Consider the following 24,344-nt stretch of genomic DNA (forward strand, 5'->3'; position numbering starts at 1 on the left):
CAAATTACTTTTGAGGTCTCATTTAGAGTGACAGATTCATAGACACAGACGCAGACAGGTGGTCCCTGCATAGCTGCATTGGTAAAACTCTGCCAGGGTTAAGGGTATGATTCCCGCTGGGGCCAGCTGCACTACATATGATCCCACTCATGATACTGAAAGGTGTTTGTGATAAAAGGCTCCAGCAAATTGTTGCATGCAAACTGTAGTAGAGGCTCGGAAAGCCGAGCGTGGCATTCTCCGCAGCGTCAAAGATCACAGATACCTCCCCAGGGCGAAGGCTGGGGGGGTCCTCCTCGATTACTCTATCTAGGTTCCTGCGTAAAACTGGGAAACGTAGCATAGGCTTGAATTGCCACATGTAGCTGCTCTGGGGTTAAAAAAAGAGGAAAATGGAATATCATTCTCATAGATTAAAGGTGGTATTGATGTAAATAAACCTGGATTTGATCTGAATTCACCACCCGTGCCAGAGCGGGATTTGGTTTTAGCTTTAGGCACAGAGGATGCAGGCTGTGTGAGGTCACCCCAGCTGGCTTGACCCTTGCTGACACTGTAGTTGGCCAGTTCCCAAACTCACCAGTGGGTTCTCACATGACTGGAGCAGCAATGTGTTTTAGTAAACCGCAGGCCCCGCAGGGATAAGAGGTCCAGAGATTGGAGAGCTCCTCGCATCACTTTATGTCCTCAGTTTATATATGGGTATGTGAGGTAAAGATCTGAGGACACTACACAGGATTTTATCCACATGTGGAAATGAGAGGAAAGGGGATTACAATCGTTTGTTAATTAGCAGGGTAGAGTACAGGATATAGAGTCTGACGAAGAGGCGAAAAACAACAAAGTACGCATACGCATCGACTTACAATTTCGAGGTACTTGTATATTTTATAACTTTTATTACTCAACATTTAAAAGAAAAATTGTATTTTTTAAGTTCTTACCTGACAAAACAGCCTCTCGTTACTTTGGTAGGTAAGGTAAATGATGCCACAAATTACCAGATATGTGGAGTAGATATAACACTAAACTCCCTGCAGCATTACACAGATTTGACTCATTCTTCTACACTTTTAATTATTTAGATCAGCAGTAGCACTACGTAGAAATACTGCATTACAAGCAAAACTCGTGTTTATTGTTACTCGTATGAGTAGATTTGAGAAGACGCGTGTCTACAGCTTTGGAAAAACCCTTAAAAGCTACTTTTTCAAACTTCATTTTACTGACAAACTTTAACTTTATTTTACCAAATTAAGAGTTTTATTTGTTAGTTATTTATTTGACTCGTGTTGTGTTTTGCATCTGCCTGTTATTGTGTATTTTTAATCTTTTGTGCAGCACATAGTACTGCATCTCTTTGTGAAGAAGTTACTTAAAATACCCAAATAAAAGTACTCAGTGCATCATATTTTGTTAGCTCATTATATGTTTTGTATGTAAAATCTTTATCAGCAGAGTAGCTGTCAGATAAATGTGGTGGCATATAAAGTATAATATTTACCAGGAGTGGTTGCATAAAGCAGCATGCTGCAGTACGAACTACAAATACCTCACATTTGAACTTAAATACAAAGTACGAGGTCTAAAATAAAAAGGCAAAACTTGACCCACGTCTTGTGTCTGCCCACAGCGACAGGGAGAAGACTCTGGGCGGCGCTTCGGCTTGTCTGCAGGTCTGGGAACGGTTTTCTACGTCTAAACGGTTGCTGGAAAACCTAACAACAGACTCCAGATATGCCCTGCAAAGTCACCGCCTATTTTTAACTTCAGTAAAACTCTGCGCAGCGCGATTGGTCAAGGGCTATTGACGCAAAGCACTAATATCCGGGCGTGATTGGTCCAGGCGCCTGTCAGCGGACGTCGCTCAAAATGATGGGCCAATCGGAGCTCGTGTTTGACTCTTTGTTCCTCCCGTTCGGTCGGTGACGCAGAGGGTCATGTGTTGTTTGTGCTCTGGCCCGTAGAGATGTGTACAGGCGGAGAAGCGAGCGGATTGCTAACCGAGCTAGCCGGATCCTCCCGATTATAGAAACACGGCTGAGCGTGGTCATGTTGCACACGGTAGGCTTCATTTCGTGAAAAAAGAGCCCGCACTGGAATACCCGCCTCGCCGCTGAAAGGGCAAAGGGGCTTGTTTTGTTTTCTTGGCGGAATAACAAAGCCGGTGTGTGAGGATTGCAAATCTGAGCCGTGCGAGTCAACGTTAGCTGGCCTAGCCGGACTCGGGAGCTCGTCTCCCAAAACAAGAATGGGGTCTAGGTCCACTCGGATTAGCTTGCTAGTAAAGTGACCTTTGATTGTACTCTCTGATGGCAAATTTCACGAATTACCAGGAAGGCAAGGCAGCGATGTTGATGGTGGAGACGCAGCAGAGGGACGTGGGGACGAAATCTGCGGCCGCCACCGCAAACGGAGACGGCTCGGTCGGGGAACCCCCTTCCCCGTTAATTAATATCGGCGGCGGCGGAGGAGGAGGAGGAGGAGGCGGCTCTCGTTTCCATCAACATTTACCGCCCTCCAACCACCTCCACCATCACCACCCCGGCCACCATCACCCGCCAAAGGATCAACAGCAGCACCATCACTACCAGCTGGCTCCGCAGCAGCAGCAGCAGCAGCAACAGCAGCATCTTTCCGGGGAAAACATCGCAGAGTCCCCGGGCAGGAAAGCCTCCTCCTCGTCTCTCAGCCAGGTACACACGGCCGAGGACCCAGCCGCTTCCTCCTCCGCCGCCGCCGCTAGCAGCAGCAGCAGCAGCAGCAGCCATGTATACGCGGCTGTGAACGTCGCTAATACCTCGGATGTTGTGGATGATATTCGCAAATGCGGCTATTTGAGAAAGCAAAAACACGGACACAAGAGGTTTTTCGTGCTCCGGGCTGCCAGCCACCTCGGGCCGAGCCGCCTGGAGTACTACGACAGCGAGAAGAAATTCAGGAACAGCCTGCGCTCTGCTGCCGCGGCCGTCGCCAGCGGCGGAGCGGTCGCCCCTTCTCCCCCGAAAAGGGTTATTTACCTCTACCAGTGCTTCACGGTAAACAAAAGGGCGGATTCCAAAAACAAACACCTCATTGCTCTTTATACTAAGGACGAGTACTTTGCCATTGTGGCTGAAAACGAGCAGGAGCAAGAGGACTGGTACGTAGCTGTCAGCGAGTTGATGAGTGAGGGCAAAAAAGGGCACTTGGATTCGGATGATTTAGATGATGGATATGGTACAGTCACCCCTGGTACTGTGTTCAAAGAGGTGTGGCAGGTGAATGTGAAACCTAAAGGACTGGGTCAAACTAAAAACCTCACAGGTGTTTACCGGCTATGCCTCTCAACTAAAACCATTCACCTCGTCAAGTTGAACTCTGAAACCCCCTGTGTTAACCTTCAGTTGATGAATATCAGGCGTTGTGGACACTCTGAAAGCTTCTTTTTCATCGAGGTGGGTCGCTCCTCCTCCATTGGGCCCGGGGAGATATGGATGCAGGTGGACGACTCTGTTGTGGCCCAGAACATGCACGAGACCATCCTGGAGACGATGAAAGCCCTCAAAGCTTTTGCTGAGTTTCGGCCCAGGAGCAAGAGCCAGTCATCGGGCTCCAATCCCATGCCGTTTATCACGACACGGCGCCACCTGGGCAACCTGCCGCCAAGCCAGACCGGGCTGCAGCGGCGGTCGAGGACGGAGTCGGTCGTCGGCACGCCGCCGTCAAGCAAGAGCTCTGGGGCTAGTGGTTACCGCTTCCGCACATCCAGTGAGGGGGAGGGAACAATGAACCGGCCATTCCGCTCCGCCACAGGAAGTCTGGTCCACCTTAACTCAGCACGGGCCCATCATGGTCGTCAGGAGGGCGGCGGAGGCAGCAGCAGTAGTGGTGTTGCCACAGGAAATGCAGGCACAAGCACTGGCGGTGGGCGCTACGTCAGAGCCATCCCGGGGTCGTCGTCCACCTACCACGCCCGCTCCGCCTCTCTCCCGGTCTCCCACTTCCCCTCCACCACCAGTCCCGTGAGCGTCTCCTCCAGCAGCGGCCACGGCTCCGTCTCCGACACACTCACCCGCCCATCCAGCGCCTCGATATGCGGCTCCCCGTCTGACGGCGGCTTCAACTCCTCAGACGAGTATGGCTCCAGCCCCGGTGATTTCCGGTACTTCCGGGTGCGCAGTAACACGCCAGATTCCCTGGGCAACACCCCACCAATCAGAGAGGAGAACTGTCTAAATGACTACATGGCCATGGGCTGGAACCGGGAGGTCTTCGGCACCAGTGCAGGGTCTGGAAACAACAGTGGTGGTGACACACCACGGGATGAGAGCACATCAACGACAGAGGACGAACGCCTGTCTTCGTCGTCGTCGCTGAGGAGGAGGACGCACTCTTTCTCCAGGCCTGCTGGGGGCGCAACCGGCGGTTCTGGAGTGGCAGTTTACCAGAAAATGACCCAAACCAACTTCTCATTGGACGAGGGGTCAGATGTTGTGTTACCGTTTGGCAGTGGCCTGCTCCGTGGCGGGCCGTCCTCCTCCTCTTCCTCACTCCGCTCTGACTACAGCTCGTGCTCCGAGCACAGCCAGCAGAGCCGCCCCTCCACGCTCTCCAGGGCGGAAGCCGGCAGCGAGCGGCCTTCCCTCTCCTCCTCTTCCTCCGCCAAGGAAGACAGCGGCTACATGCCCATGATGTGCGGCGTGGCTGCGTCACCGCGGGACACTCCTCCCGACTACATGCCTATGCAACCCACCTCCTACTCCCATCACATCTCCCATTCCCCTCAGTTTCACAGTCCGGCTTTGGGTGCCCGCTCGGCCCACCCGCAGCTCCAGTCGCAATCCTCCACAGACTCCCACGGTTACATGATGATGCTCCCAGGGGGCAGCGGCAGCTCCCCCTCCCCGGTGCAGGCCTCCCCCAGCCCTCACAGTAGCTCCAGTATGGCAGGTGCAAGCGGGAGTGACAGTATAGCAGAGAGACCTGAGAATGGGGAATACATGGACATGTCGTACAGCAGCAGCGGGGGGCGCAAGCTCTCAAACGAAGGGAGCAGCGGGTATTATACACCTGGAACACCTGAGAGCACCCCAAAGTCTTACAGCCCTTATTTCTCCCTCCCTCGCTCCTACAAAGCCCCGACAAGAGAGAGGGATGAGAAAGAGTATGGCGAGTATGTTCCTATGAGTTCTCCTGCCAAGCCAGTCTATTCATCAGTTGCCACAGCTTCAATGTCAACACCAGAGAGAAGGGGTGGGGGAGGAAGTAGCACCTCCACTCCCTCTCATCCACCCCCGCCTTATGGAGCGCATCATACAACTGCGGCGATGGCCGACAGACGCGTCGTGAGGCCCAACCGTCTCCCTTTAGGCAGAAGGAGTTTCCACGGCCCACTGCGGGTTAGTGAGCCCTCCACGGCGTCTGCAAGCACCTCCACCTCGGTCCCCGCCACCGGTAGCTCATCTGAAGGGCCCTCCAGTCCTGGAGAGTATATAAACATTGAGTTTGGAGATCACTACCCCCACCAACAACAGCCCCCCGCCTACCCTCTCTCTGCCCAAGATGAAGCGCCTTCCCTGGGATCCAGTGACCACCGTCGCTCCCCTCCACAGCCCCAAACGCACCAGGACTATATGAGTGTGGAGGTAGAGGCAGACCAGCAGGACAGCGCTGGATGTCTGGGTAAGAACCAGTCACCCAGGCCCAGCCTTGTCGCCCCATGGAACCCGCCTAGCTACATCAGACCCCTGGCGAGCAATCCTGCGGCTCTGGCCTCCCCTGGAGTCCCCGCCGGAGGTCACTGGAGGTCGATGGGGGACGACTATACGGACATGACTTTTAACCTCAGCAGAGGTGAGAGGACGCAAACGAGCCCCACGGCCATGCTGCAGCATCTCTGTGTAATAGAGGGACGGTACAGCCACGCCTCCTCCGCCTCCCCCTCGTCCATTTCCCCTCCTCTCCCCCCGTCGAGCCCAGGTAGGGCGCCAACGCAGCAGCTGGAGCCCAAGGTGGTTCGAGCTGACCCCCAAGGCAGGAGGAGACACAGCTCGGAGACATTCTCATCCACCTCCTCCTCTAATTCAACTCCCTCTGGAGGAGGACTTGGCCCGTCATCCTCAGCCACCCACCCGACGCTGGCGAACCCCGCAGCCCCCAACGGGTCTTACCTAACGGAGGGTCAGGCTTCCAGATGGGCCAGCTCAGCATCTTTCGACAGTGTGTGGATGTCTGTGGAGGGTCTAGGGGATTCGCCGGCTCACCATGCTCCAGCAAGAGCCATGGAAGTGGGCGCCGCCTCCGGGACCTCAGCATCCTCCTCCTCCTCGGGGGCAGGAGCAGGTAGAATGTGCAGAAACATGTCTGTGGGCTACCAGAACGGCCTGAACTACATTGCCTTGGAGCTGAGGGAGGACGGGAGTAATATGGGAGCCATGACGTCGGGAGCTGGTAGCAGCAACGGGAGCTCGGTGGTGGCGGCGACGGCGGTGGTGGGGACTGTGCCTCTGCCAGAGAACGGCGCCTACGCCAGTATAGACTTCACCAAATCTGATGGAGTCACCACGACAACCAAGGGTGAGTTAATATGAGCGTGCGCCTGTATATATGTGTGTGTGTGTGTGTGGGAAATTGGCACTCGCAGCTCTGTGATGCTGAGTTTTGTTGTCCTGCTCTGACAGCCATTGTTTAAAGGCTCTTTTCTCCTTTCATAATCGTATTTGGCAGGAAAATCTTTTACACAGCCGCAGCAGCCAGCCAGTGTATGGAAAAAAACATTTTCTTGCTTTGTGTTTGTGCATGAGAATGAGCTTTTATGTGCGAGTAAAAGAGAATAAGTGTGAGGGATATTTTTTCTTCACTGAAATCCAAAATAACCCCAAGTGCCGTTTGCTATTATTAGTCACATTATATCAATTTGCAGCTCCTCTAGTGAATCTATTTCGGATCAAGTCTCTCTGATCTTGACAAGGCTGCGTTCAGGCGCGTTGAGCAGCCAGCCGCTGTCTTTGAAGGCATCTGTCCAGGGAACTGAAGTCTCGGCTATAACAGTACTGGTACAGGAAGTGGCACCAATATGCGGTTCATCTTGAGGTCTGTGTGTGCGTTGTGTGCCAGCAGACTGGTAGACGATTAGCTTGCTGAATGAACAGAGGTTTATCTGAGGTCAAGTGTGGACTGAATCACCCAAAAAAGGCCCTGGCTTCCTGTCTTTGTAGCTGGTGGTGTCTCTCTGTGCTTGTCTGAGCATGTGCCGCCGTTTTCTTTGTGTCAGCATGTACTGTAGGCAGAGTGTACTAATGTGTGGGTGTTTGTGTGTTTAAACTCTGCTGCAAGGCTGTCACTTGAGACGCTTTTGTACATCTTTGGAAAAAAAAAATTACTTATTTATACAAAACATGGAAGAATCCAGCGCCAGCAGGAGCAGTTAGTATGATGGCAAAACACATGAAACAGTAACCTGCCAGTTTGGTGAAGCTCCTAGTCTTCACAGGGGCTGCCACTAAAGATTACTTTCATTATTGATTATTCTGGAGATATATTTCACACCCATCAGGTTCCCAGAACCCAGGGTGACTTTTAAAGGAAGACTCTGGTGTTTTTGAAACTTATTTTCCCATGTTTTTGGGTGTAAATGATTGACAGGGACAAAAATCTTTAATCTGCTAAACTGCTACTGCAACATAATCCAGTGAGCAACTGTCTGCAACAAAGTCCATCCACTGAAGTTCTTGTCTTTGCCACTGACAGACTCAGATTGTTATGATATAAAATAATGGATAGGATTCCTACAGAGAGACCTTTTCATTAAAGAGCAAGATACTATTTGTTTAACCAGAAACGTTGCTATAAATCAGTACCAGACTCCATTGACAAAAGCAGAAATTTAATCTCTCTGAACACGGAAAGTGGCTCTTGCTTGTATTCCAGGCTGAGTAACTGTAAATACTTTGTCGCTGTGATTTACAGTGGTTGCTGTTTGAGCTTGTGATGCATCAGTCAGACACTTTGAAAAGGTGTGTAACGTTTCAAAAGTATTTCATCCGGACTTCTGTCAAACAAATCCACGTCAGCAAAGAGGAAATTTGGTCACGAGTAGCCCATCGCTAGCACAGCGGAAAACACTTAAAAGGATGCTTTCTTTTAAACACTAAAACTCTGATTCCAAGAACTTAAACGCAGATGAATCGGCAGCATTGTGAGGTGTGAGGTGTGTTTCACATTAAAGTAATTTTACTCAATCTGCTCCTGATGTGCTCTGGATTCTAGGGGTTTTTGAGCCCTGCATCAGCCAGCAGTGCAGAAGGCACTGTAAAACTTTATTTAGCTTTTCTCACTTTATTTGTTTTAAACCTTTTTTTGTTTTTGTTTATTATCATGGGGACAGTGTTTAAAATATCTAAGATCATGATAAATGACCTAAAGTGATTTCAAAATCATTAAACAGTCACAAATTCTTTTTATCTTATCGAATAATAATTATTAACTGTATTAATGGCTGGGAGATGTGGGAATCTCAATATTTGATTAATAATAGTTGATTTAAAATAATCACAGCAGCCCTAAACAACACTGCTGTCCATTGTCATTATATCAATACCCAGAAACATTCAGTTTAGTATGATATGTGACACGGTCAGGCAGTTAATCTATTATCAGCACATGTGCATTTTAATTTTCTTAATCGATTATTGAGTGAATAATTTCGGCTCCAGTGTCCGAGCTCTTTATATGTGTAAAACAGAAACAAAACGAGCTCTGAATCATTAGTTTGGACATGAGAAGTTTGTAGAACAACAGCGTGTGATTTTATCGTCATGATTTCACTTCAGGTTGATTGGTAGTAATACTGAGTCATTGCTCGGCACCAGCTTTACTTCCTCATTTCTTCATGTGTTTCATTAAGACGCCTCAGTTTCTGCTTTTTCCCTTCACGTTTCTGCTTTTCGCATGGACATAAACGTATAAATACAGGAGGTGTACATGTCGCCTGTAGGCAGTAAGACCTGAGTTTACAGCAGTGTTAAAGGCAGCTGTGATGTTCTCAGGTGAGTGTGTGCATGAGAGGAAGGCTGATACTGATGCTCGGTGCTGAGGTTAGATCTGCAGTCGGTGTCGTAGACGGCGTGTACGAGGAACAAGGGGACGAAAAAGAGAATGTTTTGACTCCATTTTCAGCCTTTCACTTCCTCTTTCATCATCTCCTTCTCTCTTTCACCCACTCGTTCTCTCCTCGCCGCTTTTCCCTCGCTTCCTCCCCCCGAATTGTCGCTTTTCTCTCTGCTTCTGTGTGTGTGTGCATGAGCATGAGTCAGGATTCTCTGCGCCGACTGACTCATTTGTTTATCGTGGCACTGAACGGAGATGAAAGAGCTTGTGTGTGTGTGTGTGTGTGTGGTAAATCTACAGTGCTGAATGTGTGCCTGCTAGCACAGGAGATCAACTGACACTCAGAGCGCTCAAGCACGTCCTATTGTGTGTGTTTGTCCGTCTGTCTGTGTGTACTTTTGTTTTCAGCCGCTGCCAGCAGGTTCATTAAACATTTGTGTGCAGCATGTGTGTGTGTGTGTGTGTGAAGTGTTGGTTCATGCAGTTCAAGGTAACATTCAGAAACGTGAATCCATACCTATACTCACTCACACACACTTTGAGTACAGGAGCATGATCAGTCTTAGTCTGTGTGTCGGTGTGTTTACAGTCTTTGCTCTGCATCTAGGTGTGTAGGTGTGTGTGTGTGTGTGTGTGTGTGTGCACTGAGTCATGGCAGGCAGCCTTTGATGTGGCGCTGTAATTGCGGCGGCGGCGGCGGCGGCATGTCAAGGCACACAGCGGGGCCGAGAGGAAACGCATCATCATCACTCAGGAATGCACTTCACCTCAGCTGCAGTGTTGAGCTGATAGAAGCACACCTGGATCCTTGACCTGGAGGAGAGAGGCAGGGAGAGATGAGCTCTCTGTCCAGCTGTCAAGGAAAATGTTGTGTGTGCAACGTTGCTGTAAATATTAAATAAAACTTTAGTTAACTGTGGTTGAGAAAATAAGCTTTTTTTAGGGCTGCAACTAATGATTTCTGTGAATAATCCATAAATTGTCTTGTCAAACAATTGTCAAAACATGCAGAAAAATACCTGTTGCATTTCCCAGAAAAAGGTGGTGTGTTCATTTTCCTTGTTTTAGTCAGTGCGTTGTCTCTGCATGTTCGTCAAGACGAGCGTAACAGTATTAGCCACCATATTGGCTGATTGTTTCAGCTCTAAAGGTTAGGTTAAGTGACTGATAAAGAGAACATACTGAGCATTTTCTGCTTCTCCTGCTTCTCAGAATGATTCATATGGAGTTAACCTGGGTTTCTCCGACTCTGTGATGAGACTTTTTAACTGTTTACCAATGTTTTTAAGACAACGTGACTTAAGAGATTCGGTGTAAAAGTAGCTGACAGTGATCGATAACGAAAACTGGGATGGGACTTCGCCAAAGGCCAAACAATCCCACACGTCTGTCTGGCTCTTATCAGTAGATTTTGTGCAATCTTGCTGACAAATAAACAAACAAACAATCAGACACAGGTGGAAATGTAACCTGCTTGGTGGAGGTAATAATCACTGGTTGCAGTCGAGCTTTAATGATCAGATATTTGCAGTAACGGACACATGTTGCTGTTTGGCGAGCTACAGGTGCTTCCTGCTTTGGTTTAAGGATTTCTATGTTTTTACTTGTTTTGAAAGAGACTGTGAGTAAGAGTTTGGAAGGGCACCATGTTTCTGTGTACATGCACATTTAATGTGTGTGTAATGTCTCTCCGCCGCAGGCTTTTCTTATCATAGAGACGGTGACTCAGACGGTGATGTCTGCTCTGTTTTTTTTATATTCTTTATTTTCACACCAGCCTCTCAGACGTTCCTTCCCTCAGACATGTTTCGTCGTGAGATAATAAAAGAGATTTCTGCTGCACGGTGTTTTTGTCTGCAGGGTTATCTGGGTCTCATTTGGTCAGGTGGACGTATAAGCTGGTTCAGGAGAGGAAGTGGTGGTTGAACAGAACAGCGAGGAGTTTTTTTAGATGCAAGTGACAGCGGTGGGAACCTGCCCTTTTCTCCCCCCCTCCCTCCCTCCCCTCCTCCGTGTCCCAGCCAAGTGGATATGAGGTGGTAAAGGGTTAGGCAGAGTGTGAGGCAGGGTTATCAGGCAGAGAGCGGAGATGGTACGAGGCTGCCCTTTCCCTCTCTCGTTCCCACCTCCGCGACCAGGCCCTTCTATATTTACAGGTCTATTTCCAGACTGACATGAATTTATGGGCTGATCTGAGGCATGCGCTGCTCGTAACAGGACCCCCCTTTTTGCTCCGAGTGTGTGTGCGCTGCATGTAGAGGTCTCTCTCTCTTAAATAGGCCGATATGTTCGCCCACAGATGTTAGAATTATTAACCATCGCGCATGCACACAAAGCAAGTTTGATTTGAAGCAGCCCATTCTGACTGTCACAGGAAAGTATTTGTGGCTCTCTGAAAGCCCCCCAGAGGCTGAAGTTTTTCCTGCACTGCCCGTTTCAGCGTCCATTTAGCAAATAAATAACCTTAAAATAACCTGCGCTGTGTGATGAGCACCTTTAATTCAAACCACTGACATGCTAGATGTGCTTATAGCATGGGTGGCCCACACTGAGAAGCATGGGAATCTATAAACCAGGCAGTGTTGGTGTCCGTTGAGCTAAACAGAGAATTGAACCCCTAACCTTGGGCGTGTTGCTGCCGGCTGGGTTTCCCATTGGTCAATGAATTCTTGGAGTATTACAGACGTTAAGGAGGTGTTTCCCAGAGTTTTAAATTTCAGGTTTGAGCTCCCGTTTGAGGTCTTTCAGGGAAGGTTAGGGTGTTTGGTAACTTCTCTGAAGAATTAAGGGATTAAAAGGAATTTGTTACCAGCAGTTGAGTTTGCAGCAGAGCTGAAACTTTGATTTGATGGATGGAAAATTAATTTGCAACCATTTTCAGAGTTTTATATCACTGTAGACTGAATGTTTAAGGGTTTTAGACGGTTTATCAGACGAACCAGGACATTTAAAGATGTCAAACAACACATTGATTAATCAAGAAAATTAAAAATAATCCTAAATTGCAGTCCTGTTTAGATGGTTATTCTCCACAGAAAGGCGTTAAAGCTAGAAATCAGTCTCCTCTCTTTTAGTGCTGCATGAGCATGACTTTGTCAATTCGTGCAGTGACCAAAAAGCTGTGTGTCTTAACTTCCTGCAGTGCTTACTCAAAGGGAAATGTTGTGTCTCATCAGTAATAAATGAGCCTAAACACTGTCAGCTATGTCTCTCTCAGTTCTTAGTTCCTCTAAGTGTAGATTTCATAGGTGGTCCAGAGTATTACTCAATCAGCCAGGCTCCTGTTTCAAACATGCAGAAGCTCCGACTTCTTCTTTACGTCTCTTCCACCTTTGTGTTTCTTGCTTTTCTCTGGTTCTCTTCTTCTCCTTGTCTTTCTTTTTTTGTGTGTTTTCTGTCTGTGTCTCGGCGCCTCCCCTCAGACACACGGTAATGATAAAGCAGGATTTTTTTTACTAGAGTACCCCTCGACTTACTGGAATGTGACGTTAGATAACTTTATTGGACAAAGCCTGAATGTGTGAGCAAAATGTGCATTTGAGAGCAGCTCTGTGTGTGCGTCAGGAGTTTTAACACACAAACCTGTGTTCATCTTTTCAACTGCAGTCGTCTCCCAGCTCTTTGACATCCACAGTTTGAACAAAACACGATGAGTGTCCATAAAGTTATGGATGTCATAAGTTCCTCCTCGTTTCTTCAGGGACGTTTTATTTTGGCAGGAATTTTGGTTTACTTTTTAGTCTTTTGCAAATTGTTAAATTGTTAAATCTTCCTTATATCTACTCTCAGAGGTTGTATACATTTTGAAAAGATCGGAATTCTGCGACAAAAAATATCTCAACTTGAAAGTGATCGCTAATATTTACAAAAAGTATTAAAAATAAAGCAAATTTAAAATTTCTTGAAGTTAAAAATTAATATATATAATTAACTTGTAGTTTAGGTGCATTATAATATATATTATTCCCTTTTAATTATTGGCTATGCAATATATCTAATAAATCTGTCATGAAATGTTTTCAAAATCAGATGAAATATTCATGAACACGAGAAAGACATTAGTGTGCATGTATGTAAAACTAGTTTCTTTAACTTTTCAGCCTCTGTACACTGCGTTAACGTTAGCCATGTTTGTTTTTGATGGTGGGTTGTTTTTATGCAGGTCTGCTTGCAACAACCTGTATATCTGCATCACTCTCATCAACACTTGTGGCTATTTTTTATCGCTGTTTTTCCTGCTCCGCTCTTAATCCCGTCTATAAAGCTTTGATTGAATGTTTTTCCAACACTGGAAAATGCTGCCAATTACAACACCAGACCTGTTTGAATCACTAGAAAGAAATGAGATGTGAGCAGCAGTTCAAAGGTCTGGAAAAAAGGAAATAAATTCACTGATGCTTAAAGAAAATGATTGTTGCATTTATTGTTACAGAGGTAAAAGTGGTCGTTTATCTCAGATTTTAGGTCATATTTCTGCCGGCCTGTCTGGATTCAGCTTTTTCAGATTCTTGCTGATTGTACTTCTTAGGGTGGAAAGGAAAAAGATCAAAACAAGTCCCACGCCCATCCACTAGCTCGAGGAAACTCAAACCCAGAATCGTGTGTTTTTATAAAGCTCAAAACTGTTTAGAAGCGGCGATTCATGTCTTTGAGGAGGAAGTCGAGCGCCCCGATCGAATTCCCGACCTCTCTCGTTCCTGGATCTGCACTTAAAAGCCCGTCGCCCCAGCTGCCACGCCAGCCCGTGTCAGGTCAACACGTTACGCTCGCTGTTCACTCCCATGATGCCTTTCATCTGTTGTCCCAGCTGGATGAATGGGGTTTAGGGACACAGAGGGAGAGAGAGAGAGATGGGTAGCTGGTCAGCGAGGGCAGACTGAACGAGAGAGAGAGAGAGAGAGAGAGAGAGAGACGGTCACGGCTCCGAACACCTGCCTGTGTTGCAATGACACAACAAGCTGTTAGCTAATGCAGGTGTTTGGCAAATGGTGTTTTTATAACCCGATTTTGTGGCGAGTGTGTCTATGTATTTGTGTGTGTGTGTGTGTGTGTGTGTGTGTGAGAGAGAGAGAGAGAGAGAGAGAGAGAGTGTGTGTGTGTGTGTGTTTAACCGAGGTCAGTTCAGGTCAGTCGGGCCCATGTCCTAAGAGCGTTGTTTTGATCAAAGTCCACGCCTGGACTGCAGAGAAACCCAGAGACCTCAGACTACTCTCTCTCTCTCTCTCTCTCTCTATCTATCTATCTCTCTCTCTCTCTCTCTCTCTCTCTCTCTCTCTCTCTCTCTCTCTCTCTCTCAGTCTGTCGCACACACACACACACAAATTCAAATTCAAGTCTGCGTTACTGTCATGACCATAATTAAGTGCAGTTTTGCCAAAGCTTGTTGTTTACAGTGTAAGTATAACGATTCAGACTGTAAGAAAAATAAAGACAACTGGTTTGCACATTAGTACGCTGCGTACATATACACAGACGGGTGACAAATTAAAGGAAAAACCTACATAAAGTTTCTTAGTAAGGTGTTGGGTTGCCATGTGCAGCCAGAAGAGCTTCAGCGCTCCTTGGCATTGATTCTCCAAGTCTCTGCAGCTCTACTGAATGGATGGAGCAGTCTGAAATCTCTCATAGGTGTTCAACTGTTCTGAGATCTGGCGACTTTTTCCCAAACTATTCAGTGACCCCTCGGGGGTATTGTCATCCTGTTTCCCCGCTCATTTTTCAGAGCCACTGTCCTCAGATAGCCTGCGTTTAAAAAAAGATAAATGATAAATAAAATGATATTTTGGTCTGACTTTCAGGTCCGTTTACGTAACAGCCAATCAATCATTTTCGAGTGGAAAAATGGAAAACAGATGACGACCCTTTTCCCGATTTTTATTTTGGAACAATTAAATCTTAAAACAAAGAAAAACTAGTGCGTTTTCATTTTTGTTTTCTGTTAACACAGGGAAAAACGATAAATCAGTTAGTCATTTTTATTTTTATATTTCCCCAGAGGTCACCCAATGAACGATAGCGCAGGAGCCCCATAAGCTAGCACAGTCCTTTTCTGTGCTGCCCAGCTAAGGCGAATTAAAATAATGATATAACTAAATAAATATAAATAATAAATAAATGAAAATAGATGAGCCAGAAACACCCTGCTAAGAGCCCACATCTTCATGTTTCTGTTGTCCTTTTCTGTGTTGCCCAAAAACAGCGAAAATAACTAGCTATTGTTGCTGGTTTATATTTATTTATTTTGTCCCTGTGGTATCAAAAATGGTATCAAGTACTGAGTATTTTTTTTGGTATCGAGTTTGAAATTTTAGTGCCGTGACAACCTTAATCCCCCGTATATACAACCTAAAGCTTGTACGTGATACATCACTACTAGATTTTGTGATGTTTAATGACATGTTGGAGGTGTACGGAGTGAGAGCCTGACATTATTATGTGTTCAATATAAAACAAGGCATTTAATTACATCATCTCGGGCTTTGAGAGACTGTGACGGGCGTGTTTGACTGTTTTCTGATGTTTTGTAGCCTAAACAAGTAATCCAATCATCTGGAAAATAATCGGCTGAATAATCAGTTACGAAAATAACTGTTGGTTTTAGGCCTAGCAGGAAGTGTGTTGCTCTGCCTCTGCTTCTTGCTGTTGGCAGGAATGAATCTGTTTTCTCTCGGTTGCCAGGTTTGTCCACCAGTGTCAATGTCCAGGTTGTGGTTTCTCAGTCTGTATTTAGTTAATGTCTGCCTCTCCGTGCACAAATAATAATCTGCTGCTTTGTTACTGTCTGAAGTTTACTCTTGAGTGTTTGCAGCAGTTGTCCGGTGGTGGATGTTTTTTTCTTTGTCTATAATGTGGTTGGACCAGATTGTGTTTAGGCTGTGCTGAGTCTGTGCGCTGTTACTCCTCTTCTCCGTGTACTCCCGTCTTTCTATCAGTCCGTCCGTTCATCTCTCCCTCTATCCCCGTGGCTAACAAACAGAGGAGCAGCATTCCTGCAGTGCCCCCTGTCAAAGCATCTGTATTGTGGCGTGCTGCTCACATTGTTGTGTCAGACAAAGCCTTGCTCTCAGTGGAATAACCCAGCTGGACGGCGGCCATCGCTAGGGTCATTCGGGGCCGCTGGGCCGCACCAAAACAGCCGACCTGACAGCCTGGGCCCAGCCACGATAGCAGGGTTTTTATGTGTGTGTGTGTGTGTGTGTGTGTGTGTGTGTCTGCTGGAAGCAAGTTGAATCCAAAGTTCACCGGCCACGCTCACTTATTTACCAGACAAACAGGTTTTTTTTAAAAACAGCTGAGCCGCCCACTCGGTCAGAGATGTCTTACATCTGTGCTGCTTCTTTGAAAAGCTTTGACACAGTGAATGTACCTCAGTATGTGTTGTACAAAAGCCAAAATACTCCAGATTTCACTGTGACTGTAAGTATTTATTGCTGCCAGGGAACCTGTGGCTTGACTCTATAATTTCACCCACTCACATACTATTGCTGTGTTAAATAACCTTTAAGAAAGGGGATTTTGTTTGTGCCAAAGTGGCTGCAATTGTAGACAAAGTCATTTATGAGTGTAGTTTGTGGTTGCTGTTGACTCACACACAGCTGTCAGGTGGGAAAACCTTATATCTTCCACGTATACCCATGCGTCAGGATTTTTAAAAACCTCCTTTTTTGGATTTTTGTGATGAACCAGTGGGCTGTGATAAAGTTTTCACAATTCTCCCGGCCCATGGAGAACCTGGTCACCCCTCAAAATAATCCCCAAACTTGGGAGGAGAGGTTTTCATCCCCTTGCAGCAGCGTTTGAAAGGCCTGAGCCCAAAGCCAGACAGATTCCAGTCAAAATTAGTCAGCACCACTAGGCTTCAAAATGTCCAAAAACAACTAATATTGTCAGTCCAAAACCACTGTCAGCGAACCAGCCGCATTCCAGCTCCTTTGTGTGTGTGTGTGTGTGTGTGTGTGTGTGTGGGTCACATCAGGCAAATAAAAAACAACTTTTTTTTCCCCATTGGCCACAGTAGCTGTCATTTTTATGAAAGCTTTTTATTTTTACTGCTGCAGCTTATGATTATTTTCATTATCTATGAATGAGTCGATTATTTTCACAGTTATAAAATGTCAGAAAACATTGAAAATGTTATGTATCCCTGCATGTGGGACCAGAAGAGAGATGTTGTTACTTAAATTCTAAGTAAGTACGTTGTATAGTGAGTATTTTAGGACATTTCAGACACAGATCTACATTCGTCTGACTTTCGTCTGAAACATCACTATATATCACTGCCAGACTCCATTGACAAAAACAGTGATTTTACCTTTCATAACACAGTAACTGCTGGAATAACGCTGCCTCAATCTGTTAGTTAGTTTGTGTTATTGTGTGTCACTTTTATGTGAGTAAGGGATGTAAAAATTCGCGCTGCCTATCCATAATCCTACCAATCATTTACACCCCAAAACACGGGAAAATACGTTTTTAAAAAATCCTGGAGTCGTCCCTTAACTATCAAATCTTAGAAATTTTTGCCAAAAATTCTTATGTACAGGAGAATGACCTTTGCACACCTGCACTCAGACAGTGCCACAGTCACTTCTTACATTATCAAATATCAGTGTCTGTGTCAGAAAGCACATATTAACCAGGGTCTAGCTGCTGTTTGTGTTTTCATGTTTGCGCTGAAGGCTTTTGAAGATGGATCACCTGCTTTACGACCTCTGTCTCTCTTTCTGTCTCTTCAGACTGAGCGAGGACGACAGAGATTCCCCACCCTCCTCCTCCGTCTCCTCCTCCTCATCATCATCATCTCTCTGCTCGGGGCACACGACTCTGCCTGTGACCTTTGGCCTCCCGCGCCGGTGACCTCCGACCTTCACCCCGACTGAGAAGCCACTCCCTTCTGGATGCAGAAAACAACAACACAACAGATGACAAAAACGCTTGCAGTTTTTTTTTTTTTTTAAGTGTATTTCATCTTTTATTTTTCTTGCGTTTTATATACATATCTTGTCCTGTTTTTGTTTTTGTTTTTCTTTTTAATAATTCCCCCCCTCACAATCGATGCTGCCAGTGTGTGCTGCTTTTCCCCCTTGTGTTAAACAGACTTATTCAACAGACAGCGGTCAGTGAACTTTGACTGAGGGGGCGTCAACAGAACCGTAAATAGTCTAATTATCAGATGGTTCTGCTTCTCCATACGGTATTAAAAAGGGAGGCTGGAATACTAAGCAAAGGCATTATGGTACAGACTTGGAAATGTTTACGTTGCATTGAACTTAAATATTAATTTTTATCTTTTATTATCATTAATTTTTTTTAATCCCCATGCATAATCCATCCTCAATACGGTACCGTATAGTTATTAAATTGTGGACAAAGTTGTGGTAGAAAATGTATATTTTTTTGAACGGATTACCCCTTAAATGATAAAAGCTCGTGGCTGGATCCATTTTAGCTTCAGAGTCGAAAAGTGGCATTGCACAAGTACCGTGCGTGTTCCCGCATCAGGTATGGCACAGTACCGGCAACGTTCGTGGCATTCGCACCTCAGCGACACACTGCCTCACTGGGCCAGTTCCATACACAGCTGGGAAACGGAGCCACGGTGCTGCGCCAGTATGGGTTTATCACAGTGTACTAATTCAGTGGGGGGAAAAAAACCTTAAAGCATTACTCTCCTCATATTCTGTAGCACATATTATTTATTTGTTGCAATAGGTACAAAATTTCCAGCGACATTTCGTTGTTTGCTTTTGTGACGCAGATGGTACTCAGCAGGGCGGGGGAATAACGCCGGCCACCAGTCGAATGCTGGAAAGTTTTGTCTTAATTCTGTCTCCTTTACGTGCTACTTCACAGAAAAACACATCAAACTTTAAAGGAATAGTTCAGTATTTTAGGAAAAACACTTTCTTACTTGCTTAGAGTTAGATGAGATTGGTACCACTCTATGTATTAGCAAAATATGCTAAAATAGGAAGCTACAGATGCTCGTTAGCTTAGCGTAGCACAAAAGGGGAAATGGCTAGCCTGCCTCTGTCTGAATCAAACAATATCTGCAGACCAGCGCCTCTAAATGAATTTTGAATCCCTTCAGAGAACGTTTGCAAGGAAATATGTGCCAGACTGTTTCCTGGAGTCTTGTTGACATCCATCCCTCCATAAAACAGCTTTACACTTAGGTTACTGTACAGCAACAAATGAAATGTTTAATGAGCTTTAGAGGTGCTGGTAGGCAGCTTTTGTTGTATTCAGGCACAGCCATGCTAGCTGTTTTCTTTTTTCCGCTCTTAATGCTAAGCTAAGCTAACCAGCTCTCCTAAAACATCAAGCTGTTCCCTTATAGAAACATTCAGAAGTAAGTAGCTTGTAGAGGTTTTGGAAACTCGGCTGCTGTGGCCGGTGGATGGAAAAAAAAGTTGTTTTCCCGCCCTGCTGCCGCTGCGTCGGCTCATCTTAACTCCGCACAAGGAACTGTTGAGTAAACCGACGCAGGTGTTCTAGATGTTTTACATTTTCAGTTTTACCTCATACGGTCCGTAGCACAGTTCAGGTTAGTGCGGGAGAGTGGCGCCCACACACACACACACACACACACACACACACACACACACACACACACACACACACACACGACGCTGTGAAAGGTTAAAGCACAAAGTACAGGCATTGACACTGGGATGCAAACACAAGCCTAATGCACATGAAATCTCTGCAAGTGAACCGTATACTGTACTTTGGAGGCAGTGGCATGTATGCGCACACACACACACACACACACACACTTCATGAAGACATGCCACTGTTATGTGGTGTCTCCCATACCTGCTCTCATAACACATACGTGCACACAGAGTAGACATGCAGCCATATTTAGGCGAGGACAACTCGTCCATGCCGCCGTTTTCGGCTCTTTGTCAGCGGCTCTTGATGACGTCTGGGATTTTTCACTCTCTCTCACACACTCACACACACACACACACACACGTATGCATGCTGGGGTGTTCGTCATTGGCTCTGGGTGACGTAAAGAGGTTTCCAGTAACCTGAGCTCCAGCCCCAGGTGCAGCGCGCTGGACATACTTGCCCTGTTACAACCTCACACACACACACACACACACACACACACACACATTTGGACAGGCAGTGAACACCCACATCAATCACAGTCTTAGCCGGAGCTTGCTGCCCCTTCACTCTCACACTTTAACAGACTGATACGCCTGTATTTAGCATTTCTACTCGCGCTACTCTCCCATGACTATTACCCACACAGCAAAGAGAGAAATGTCCTCAAACACAAAGACTGACAGTTAACGTAGCCCACAGAATTTCTTTTTTTTTTGTTCAGTATTCACTCATCTAATGCTATCTTCACCCTGTTTCTGATTTTTCCTTCCTTTTTTCTTTTTCTTTTTAAAATCAGCCCACTCTTTTTGTGTTGTTTTTAATTTGTTTGGAGGGATAAAGGCCTGTCACTCTCACTGCGCTTTTGTGTGGGATGCGTCATTGTCGTCCTCGTAGCGTCCGCACAGCAGGGACGGAAAGGAAGGAGGGAGGGATGGATGGAGCGGAGGTATCTCTAAATTAATTGTTAACGTCAGATGTAACCCATTTTGAGAGCAGCATGGACAGGTTTTTGTCTCGCTGTCGGACGTTTGACTGACTGCAGGAAATGATCTCAAAGTGAAGGTCAGTTAGCTGTTGGCTCGCTTGATGCAGTGAACTCTGCACATCTGGTTCTCCCCATTCACTGAAACACATTTTCAGTTGCTCGTTCTTGAGCTGTGTTCAGTTTAAATGCTGCATCGTGACTGAACATAGACGAAACTGTGAAGATACAACGTGCAGACATCCAAAGTCAACCTAAAGATTCACAACTGAGTTTTCAGTGTTATAAATCAACTGCTCATTTCAACAGAGGCCACTAAGTCCTTAAAGATATTTTATCTTCATATGTTGTGCCCTGTTCTCATCTTCCCTGCACGATAGTTATATTTTGTGTGTGCACAAGATTAAAAAAAATCTTTCTGGACTTAAGGAAATGTGGAAGTTTCACTCAAGGTCTTTTTGTTGCTGAAACTTCATTATTTGTTGTATATTTCACCACTTGGCTAAACAGATATCGCAGGTTAAACCCATTTGTTTCTCACATTTAGAGAAGCTTCTTATGCTTTTTGGTTATATTGTAACCATACAAAGCTATTTACGAGGTGATTCTAATGCCATGATTCCCATGGTTACAGTTATTGTCAGTATTGAAAATTCGCTATATGATTTATTGCGATGAATCTAAAACAAAGCCAGAAAACTGTGATGTCTTTGATCAATGGTCCAAATTCCAAAGAGATTCAGTTTACAGTAATGTAAAGCAGTGAAACCTGGATATTCTACTGCTGTTTTTCTTGACTTGGATCACCAGATGGTTGGAGTTTAGCGCATCAGGGCATCTCCGCTAATTGATCACTTTGAAAATTGACTCATGAACAAACATTATGAGAAGCTTTCTGGACAAACACGAGGTTCTCCGAAACATCCTCACCCCGTCCCTCAGTCTCCCTGTTTTTTCTTCAGATTGCAGTGATGACAGAGCCAAACAGAAAAGAAAAAGCTGTTTTTCAGAGAGATGTTAGTTACGTCAGATGGATAAGAGGTAACGAAAGCTTGTGTTTTCCCGTCTGTGGCGGTTAATACAACGTCGGTGCAGAAACAGAAGAGATCGGAAACCGGAGAAACCCCCTTTTACCCTCCTGGTCTCCCTCTGGAGGATTCGGATAATTAAGCTAACCCTCCTCCTCAGCAGACCCATGTTTTAAATGGTCTGATTTAAAAGTGAATATCCACAAAATGCTGTTTAAAGATTTTAAGCCTGTGACGTATCTTATATGTACATCATGAACAATTTGAGATATTTTCATTTGCCCCCTCGTCCCCTTTTGAAGCAAAGAATTGAATATAAGAAAGGTATTAGGCTGCAGCGGTCCGAGACAACGAGAGAAAATGTTTTTGTTTCTTATGTTTGGAAAATGTTTTGTGTACTTATTATTACGCTACAGCGACGTGTTGCTTTTGGGTTTTTAACGCTATAGCAAAAAAAAAAAAAAAAAACAAGGTAGAGCTAGATTTTGGGAGGAAATTTTTTTTTTTTTTTGGGAAGAATCCCCCCTTAATTTATTTGAAGCGCAACTCAAAAGTGGATGTATGTCGTTCATGTCTGATCGCCTTCATGTTGAACTTTACCCCGTTTAATTCTTCGTCATATCTGAATGAACTTACACAGAATCTGTGTTTATTTTGGCAACAATCCAACCTCAAACCTGTCCTCGATGTTACCGATTCTGATGTTGAAAATCAGCTGTTAGGAATTTTTTCTTGTTAGGGGTGGAGAAATGAGAAAGAAATTAGACCTACGTAATATATATATATATATATATATATAAAAATATATATAATCCTCGCAGAGAAGACTTAGGGTACTGCATCATTATGCAAACTTTTGTTTCCTTTTTCCTCTAATCTTTTGATTTATTTTGTATTCTAGTTTACAGAGGGAAAATAATCATCTTATTTTTGGTTGTTTTGTTGTATCGGGGCAACCTTGTTTCTCTGAAAACAAAGCGATACAAGGGTAGTATTTTTTTTAAGAGTACATAGGCATTTTGCAGTTATTTGTATAAAGAAGTGGGTTACAACCTCTGCCTAATGTTTATTTTTTTGTAACTATATTACAGTTTATTTGCTGCTGTGTAGTACAGTTAACAGTTGGAAATGCTGTCGATGGCAACCGTACCGATGAGGATGACGATGAAGATGACGTTCATTGCCCTGCTATCAGACGCAGGTCCGATTTTTCCCCTCCCCCTCCGAATTCTTCCGAAACTGGAGGATTTCGGCGGAGGTGGGGCGAAAAAGAAAAACAAAAAGCAAATCCCACTCTACCCTGCTACCTGTGTTCTTATTTTCCGAGTTGAATGCTGTTGTTTATTAGCTTTACAGGAAAGAGAAAGAGTTAAAAAAAATACTGTGGAGGTGTGTATCCTTCGTATGTGCATTATTTTTCAGCGACGTACGTCCTATATACGAAAAAGAAGAAAAAGAGTTTAAAAAAAAGAGAAAACTGTGGTGGAAATGGAAATCCTTCTGTAAATAAGGAAAACTCAAGTTGTCGCTTTTTTCATGTTATGATCGGCGCCTTGCAAGGTGCTCCTCCCCCTCCTTTTTTTGTTTTTGTTTTATTTTCTTCTCTTTCTTTCTCTCTTTTTTTTCCTTGTGGAGGGAAAGGGGGGTAGGAGGGGTACTCAGAGGCGATTTGAGCATCGGCATAGTGTTTATATTTATCAAAACTTTTTTGCTTTCGATAGAGCTATTGCAATAAAAATGTGTTCATGTAACCGCTGCGGTCTCCACTGTCTTTTCTTTGTTTAATCTACCTTTGCAGAGTTTATCATACAAATATTACACAAGTAGACTTCCAGTCAATGAGAGTTTTTGACATCATCAGAGTCTCATTGTTTAGTCACACTGAAAGAACTCGTGGTTCTCCTGCAGGTTGAGAAATTCCCCTGATAACCCTCATTCTTTCTAAACCTCACTGATTACTGTCCAAAAAGTGCACTCAGCATAGTGACGTCAGTAAGAAGGATGATGATAAATCCTTATGTCCTTAATAACCTCCTGGTCTACAGCCCCACAATGAGACCACATTTCTAAACCAAAGACTGCTGCCTAGTTTATGGAGCACACTCTCAGGCCAAAATGACAATGATGCATCCATGGTGTTAGCTCTTTGAATTGTAAATCTTTTCAGGACCCCTACACTACTGTTCATGCTCAGATTAAAATTAATTCCTTACGAAATGTTGTGTGAAAAAGTGTTGCATATCCCAGAGTGTGGCACCAGAAGAGATGCCTTCTTGTTACAAACATTTTACCTAGTTTACCCAGTCCAAACTGTACTTGTTAGTCTCAGGTTCAGTCTCAGATTGTTAGGATAGGATTCCTACAGATGTAGAGCTTTTTATTAAAGAATAAGATCCTTTTTGATTAACCAGAGACATTACTTTATATTACTACCAGACTCCACTGACAAAAACACAGGTCTGAGCTGAAAGGAATGAGGAGTCACAAATGGATTTTGCTTTATTCATCCAAAAATTAGAAGAAAAAAATAAAATAAAATGAAACAAAAAATAAGAAATAAAGTTCTGGATCAGTAAAAGAGGTCAAATCAACAGAACCAAACTTAAAAACCAAGTCTTAAC

At 45.0% G+C, this 24,344-nt stretch overlaps 1 protein-coding gene across 1 annotated transcript; it reads left to right on the forward strand.

Moving 5' to 3' along the window:
• The first annotated feature begins 1,938 nt into the window (after positions 1-1,938).
• LOC108902081 (insulin receptor substrate 2-B) lies at positions 1,939-23,474 on the forward strand. Its single transcript, XM_018703797.2, has 2 exons — positions 1,939-6,558; positions 17,826-23,474. Exons 1-2 carry the CDS (start codon positions 2,313-2,315, stop codon positions 17,828-17,830), a joined length of 4,251 nt encoding a protein of 1,416 aa, XP_018559313.1. The 5' UTR covers positions 1,939-2,312; the 3' UTR covers positions 17,831-23,474.
• The last annotated feature ends 870 nt before the right edge of the window (positions 23,475-24,344 follow it).

The sequence above is a fragment of the Lates calcarifer genome, linkage group LG14 (assembly GCF_001640805.2).
Source record: "Lates calcarifer isolate ASB-BC8 linkage group LG14, TLL_Latcal_v3, whole genome shotgun sequence".
Classification (NCBI taxonomy): domain Eukaryota; kingdom Metazoa; phylum Chordata; class Actinopteri; family Centropomidae; genus Lates; species Lates calcarifer.

Excerpts from the sequence above, each read along its gene's own strand:
- LOC108902081 (XM_018703797.2), top strand. The coding sequence starts at position 2,313 with ATGGCAAATTTCACGAATTACCAGGAAGGCAAGGCAGCGATGTTGATG.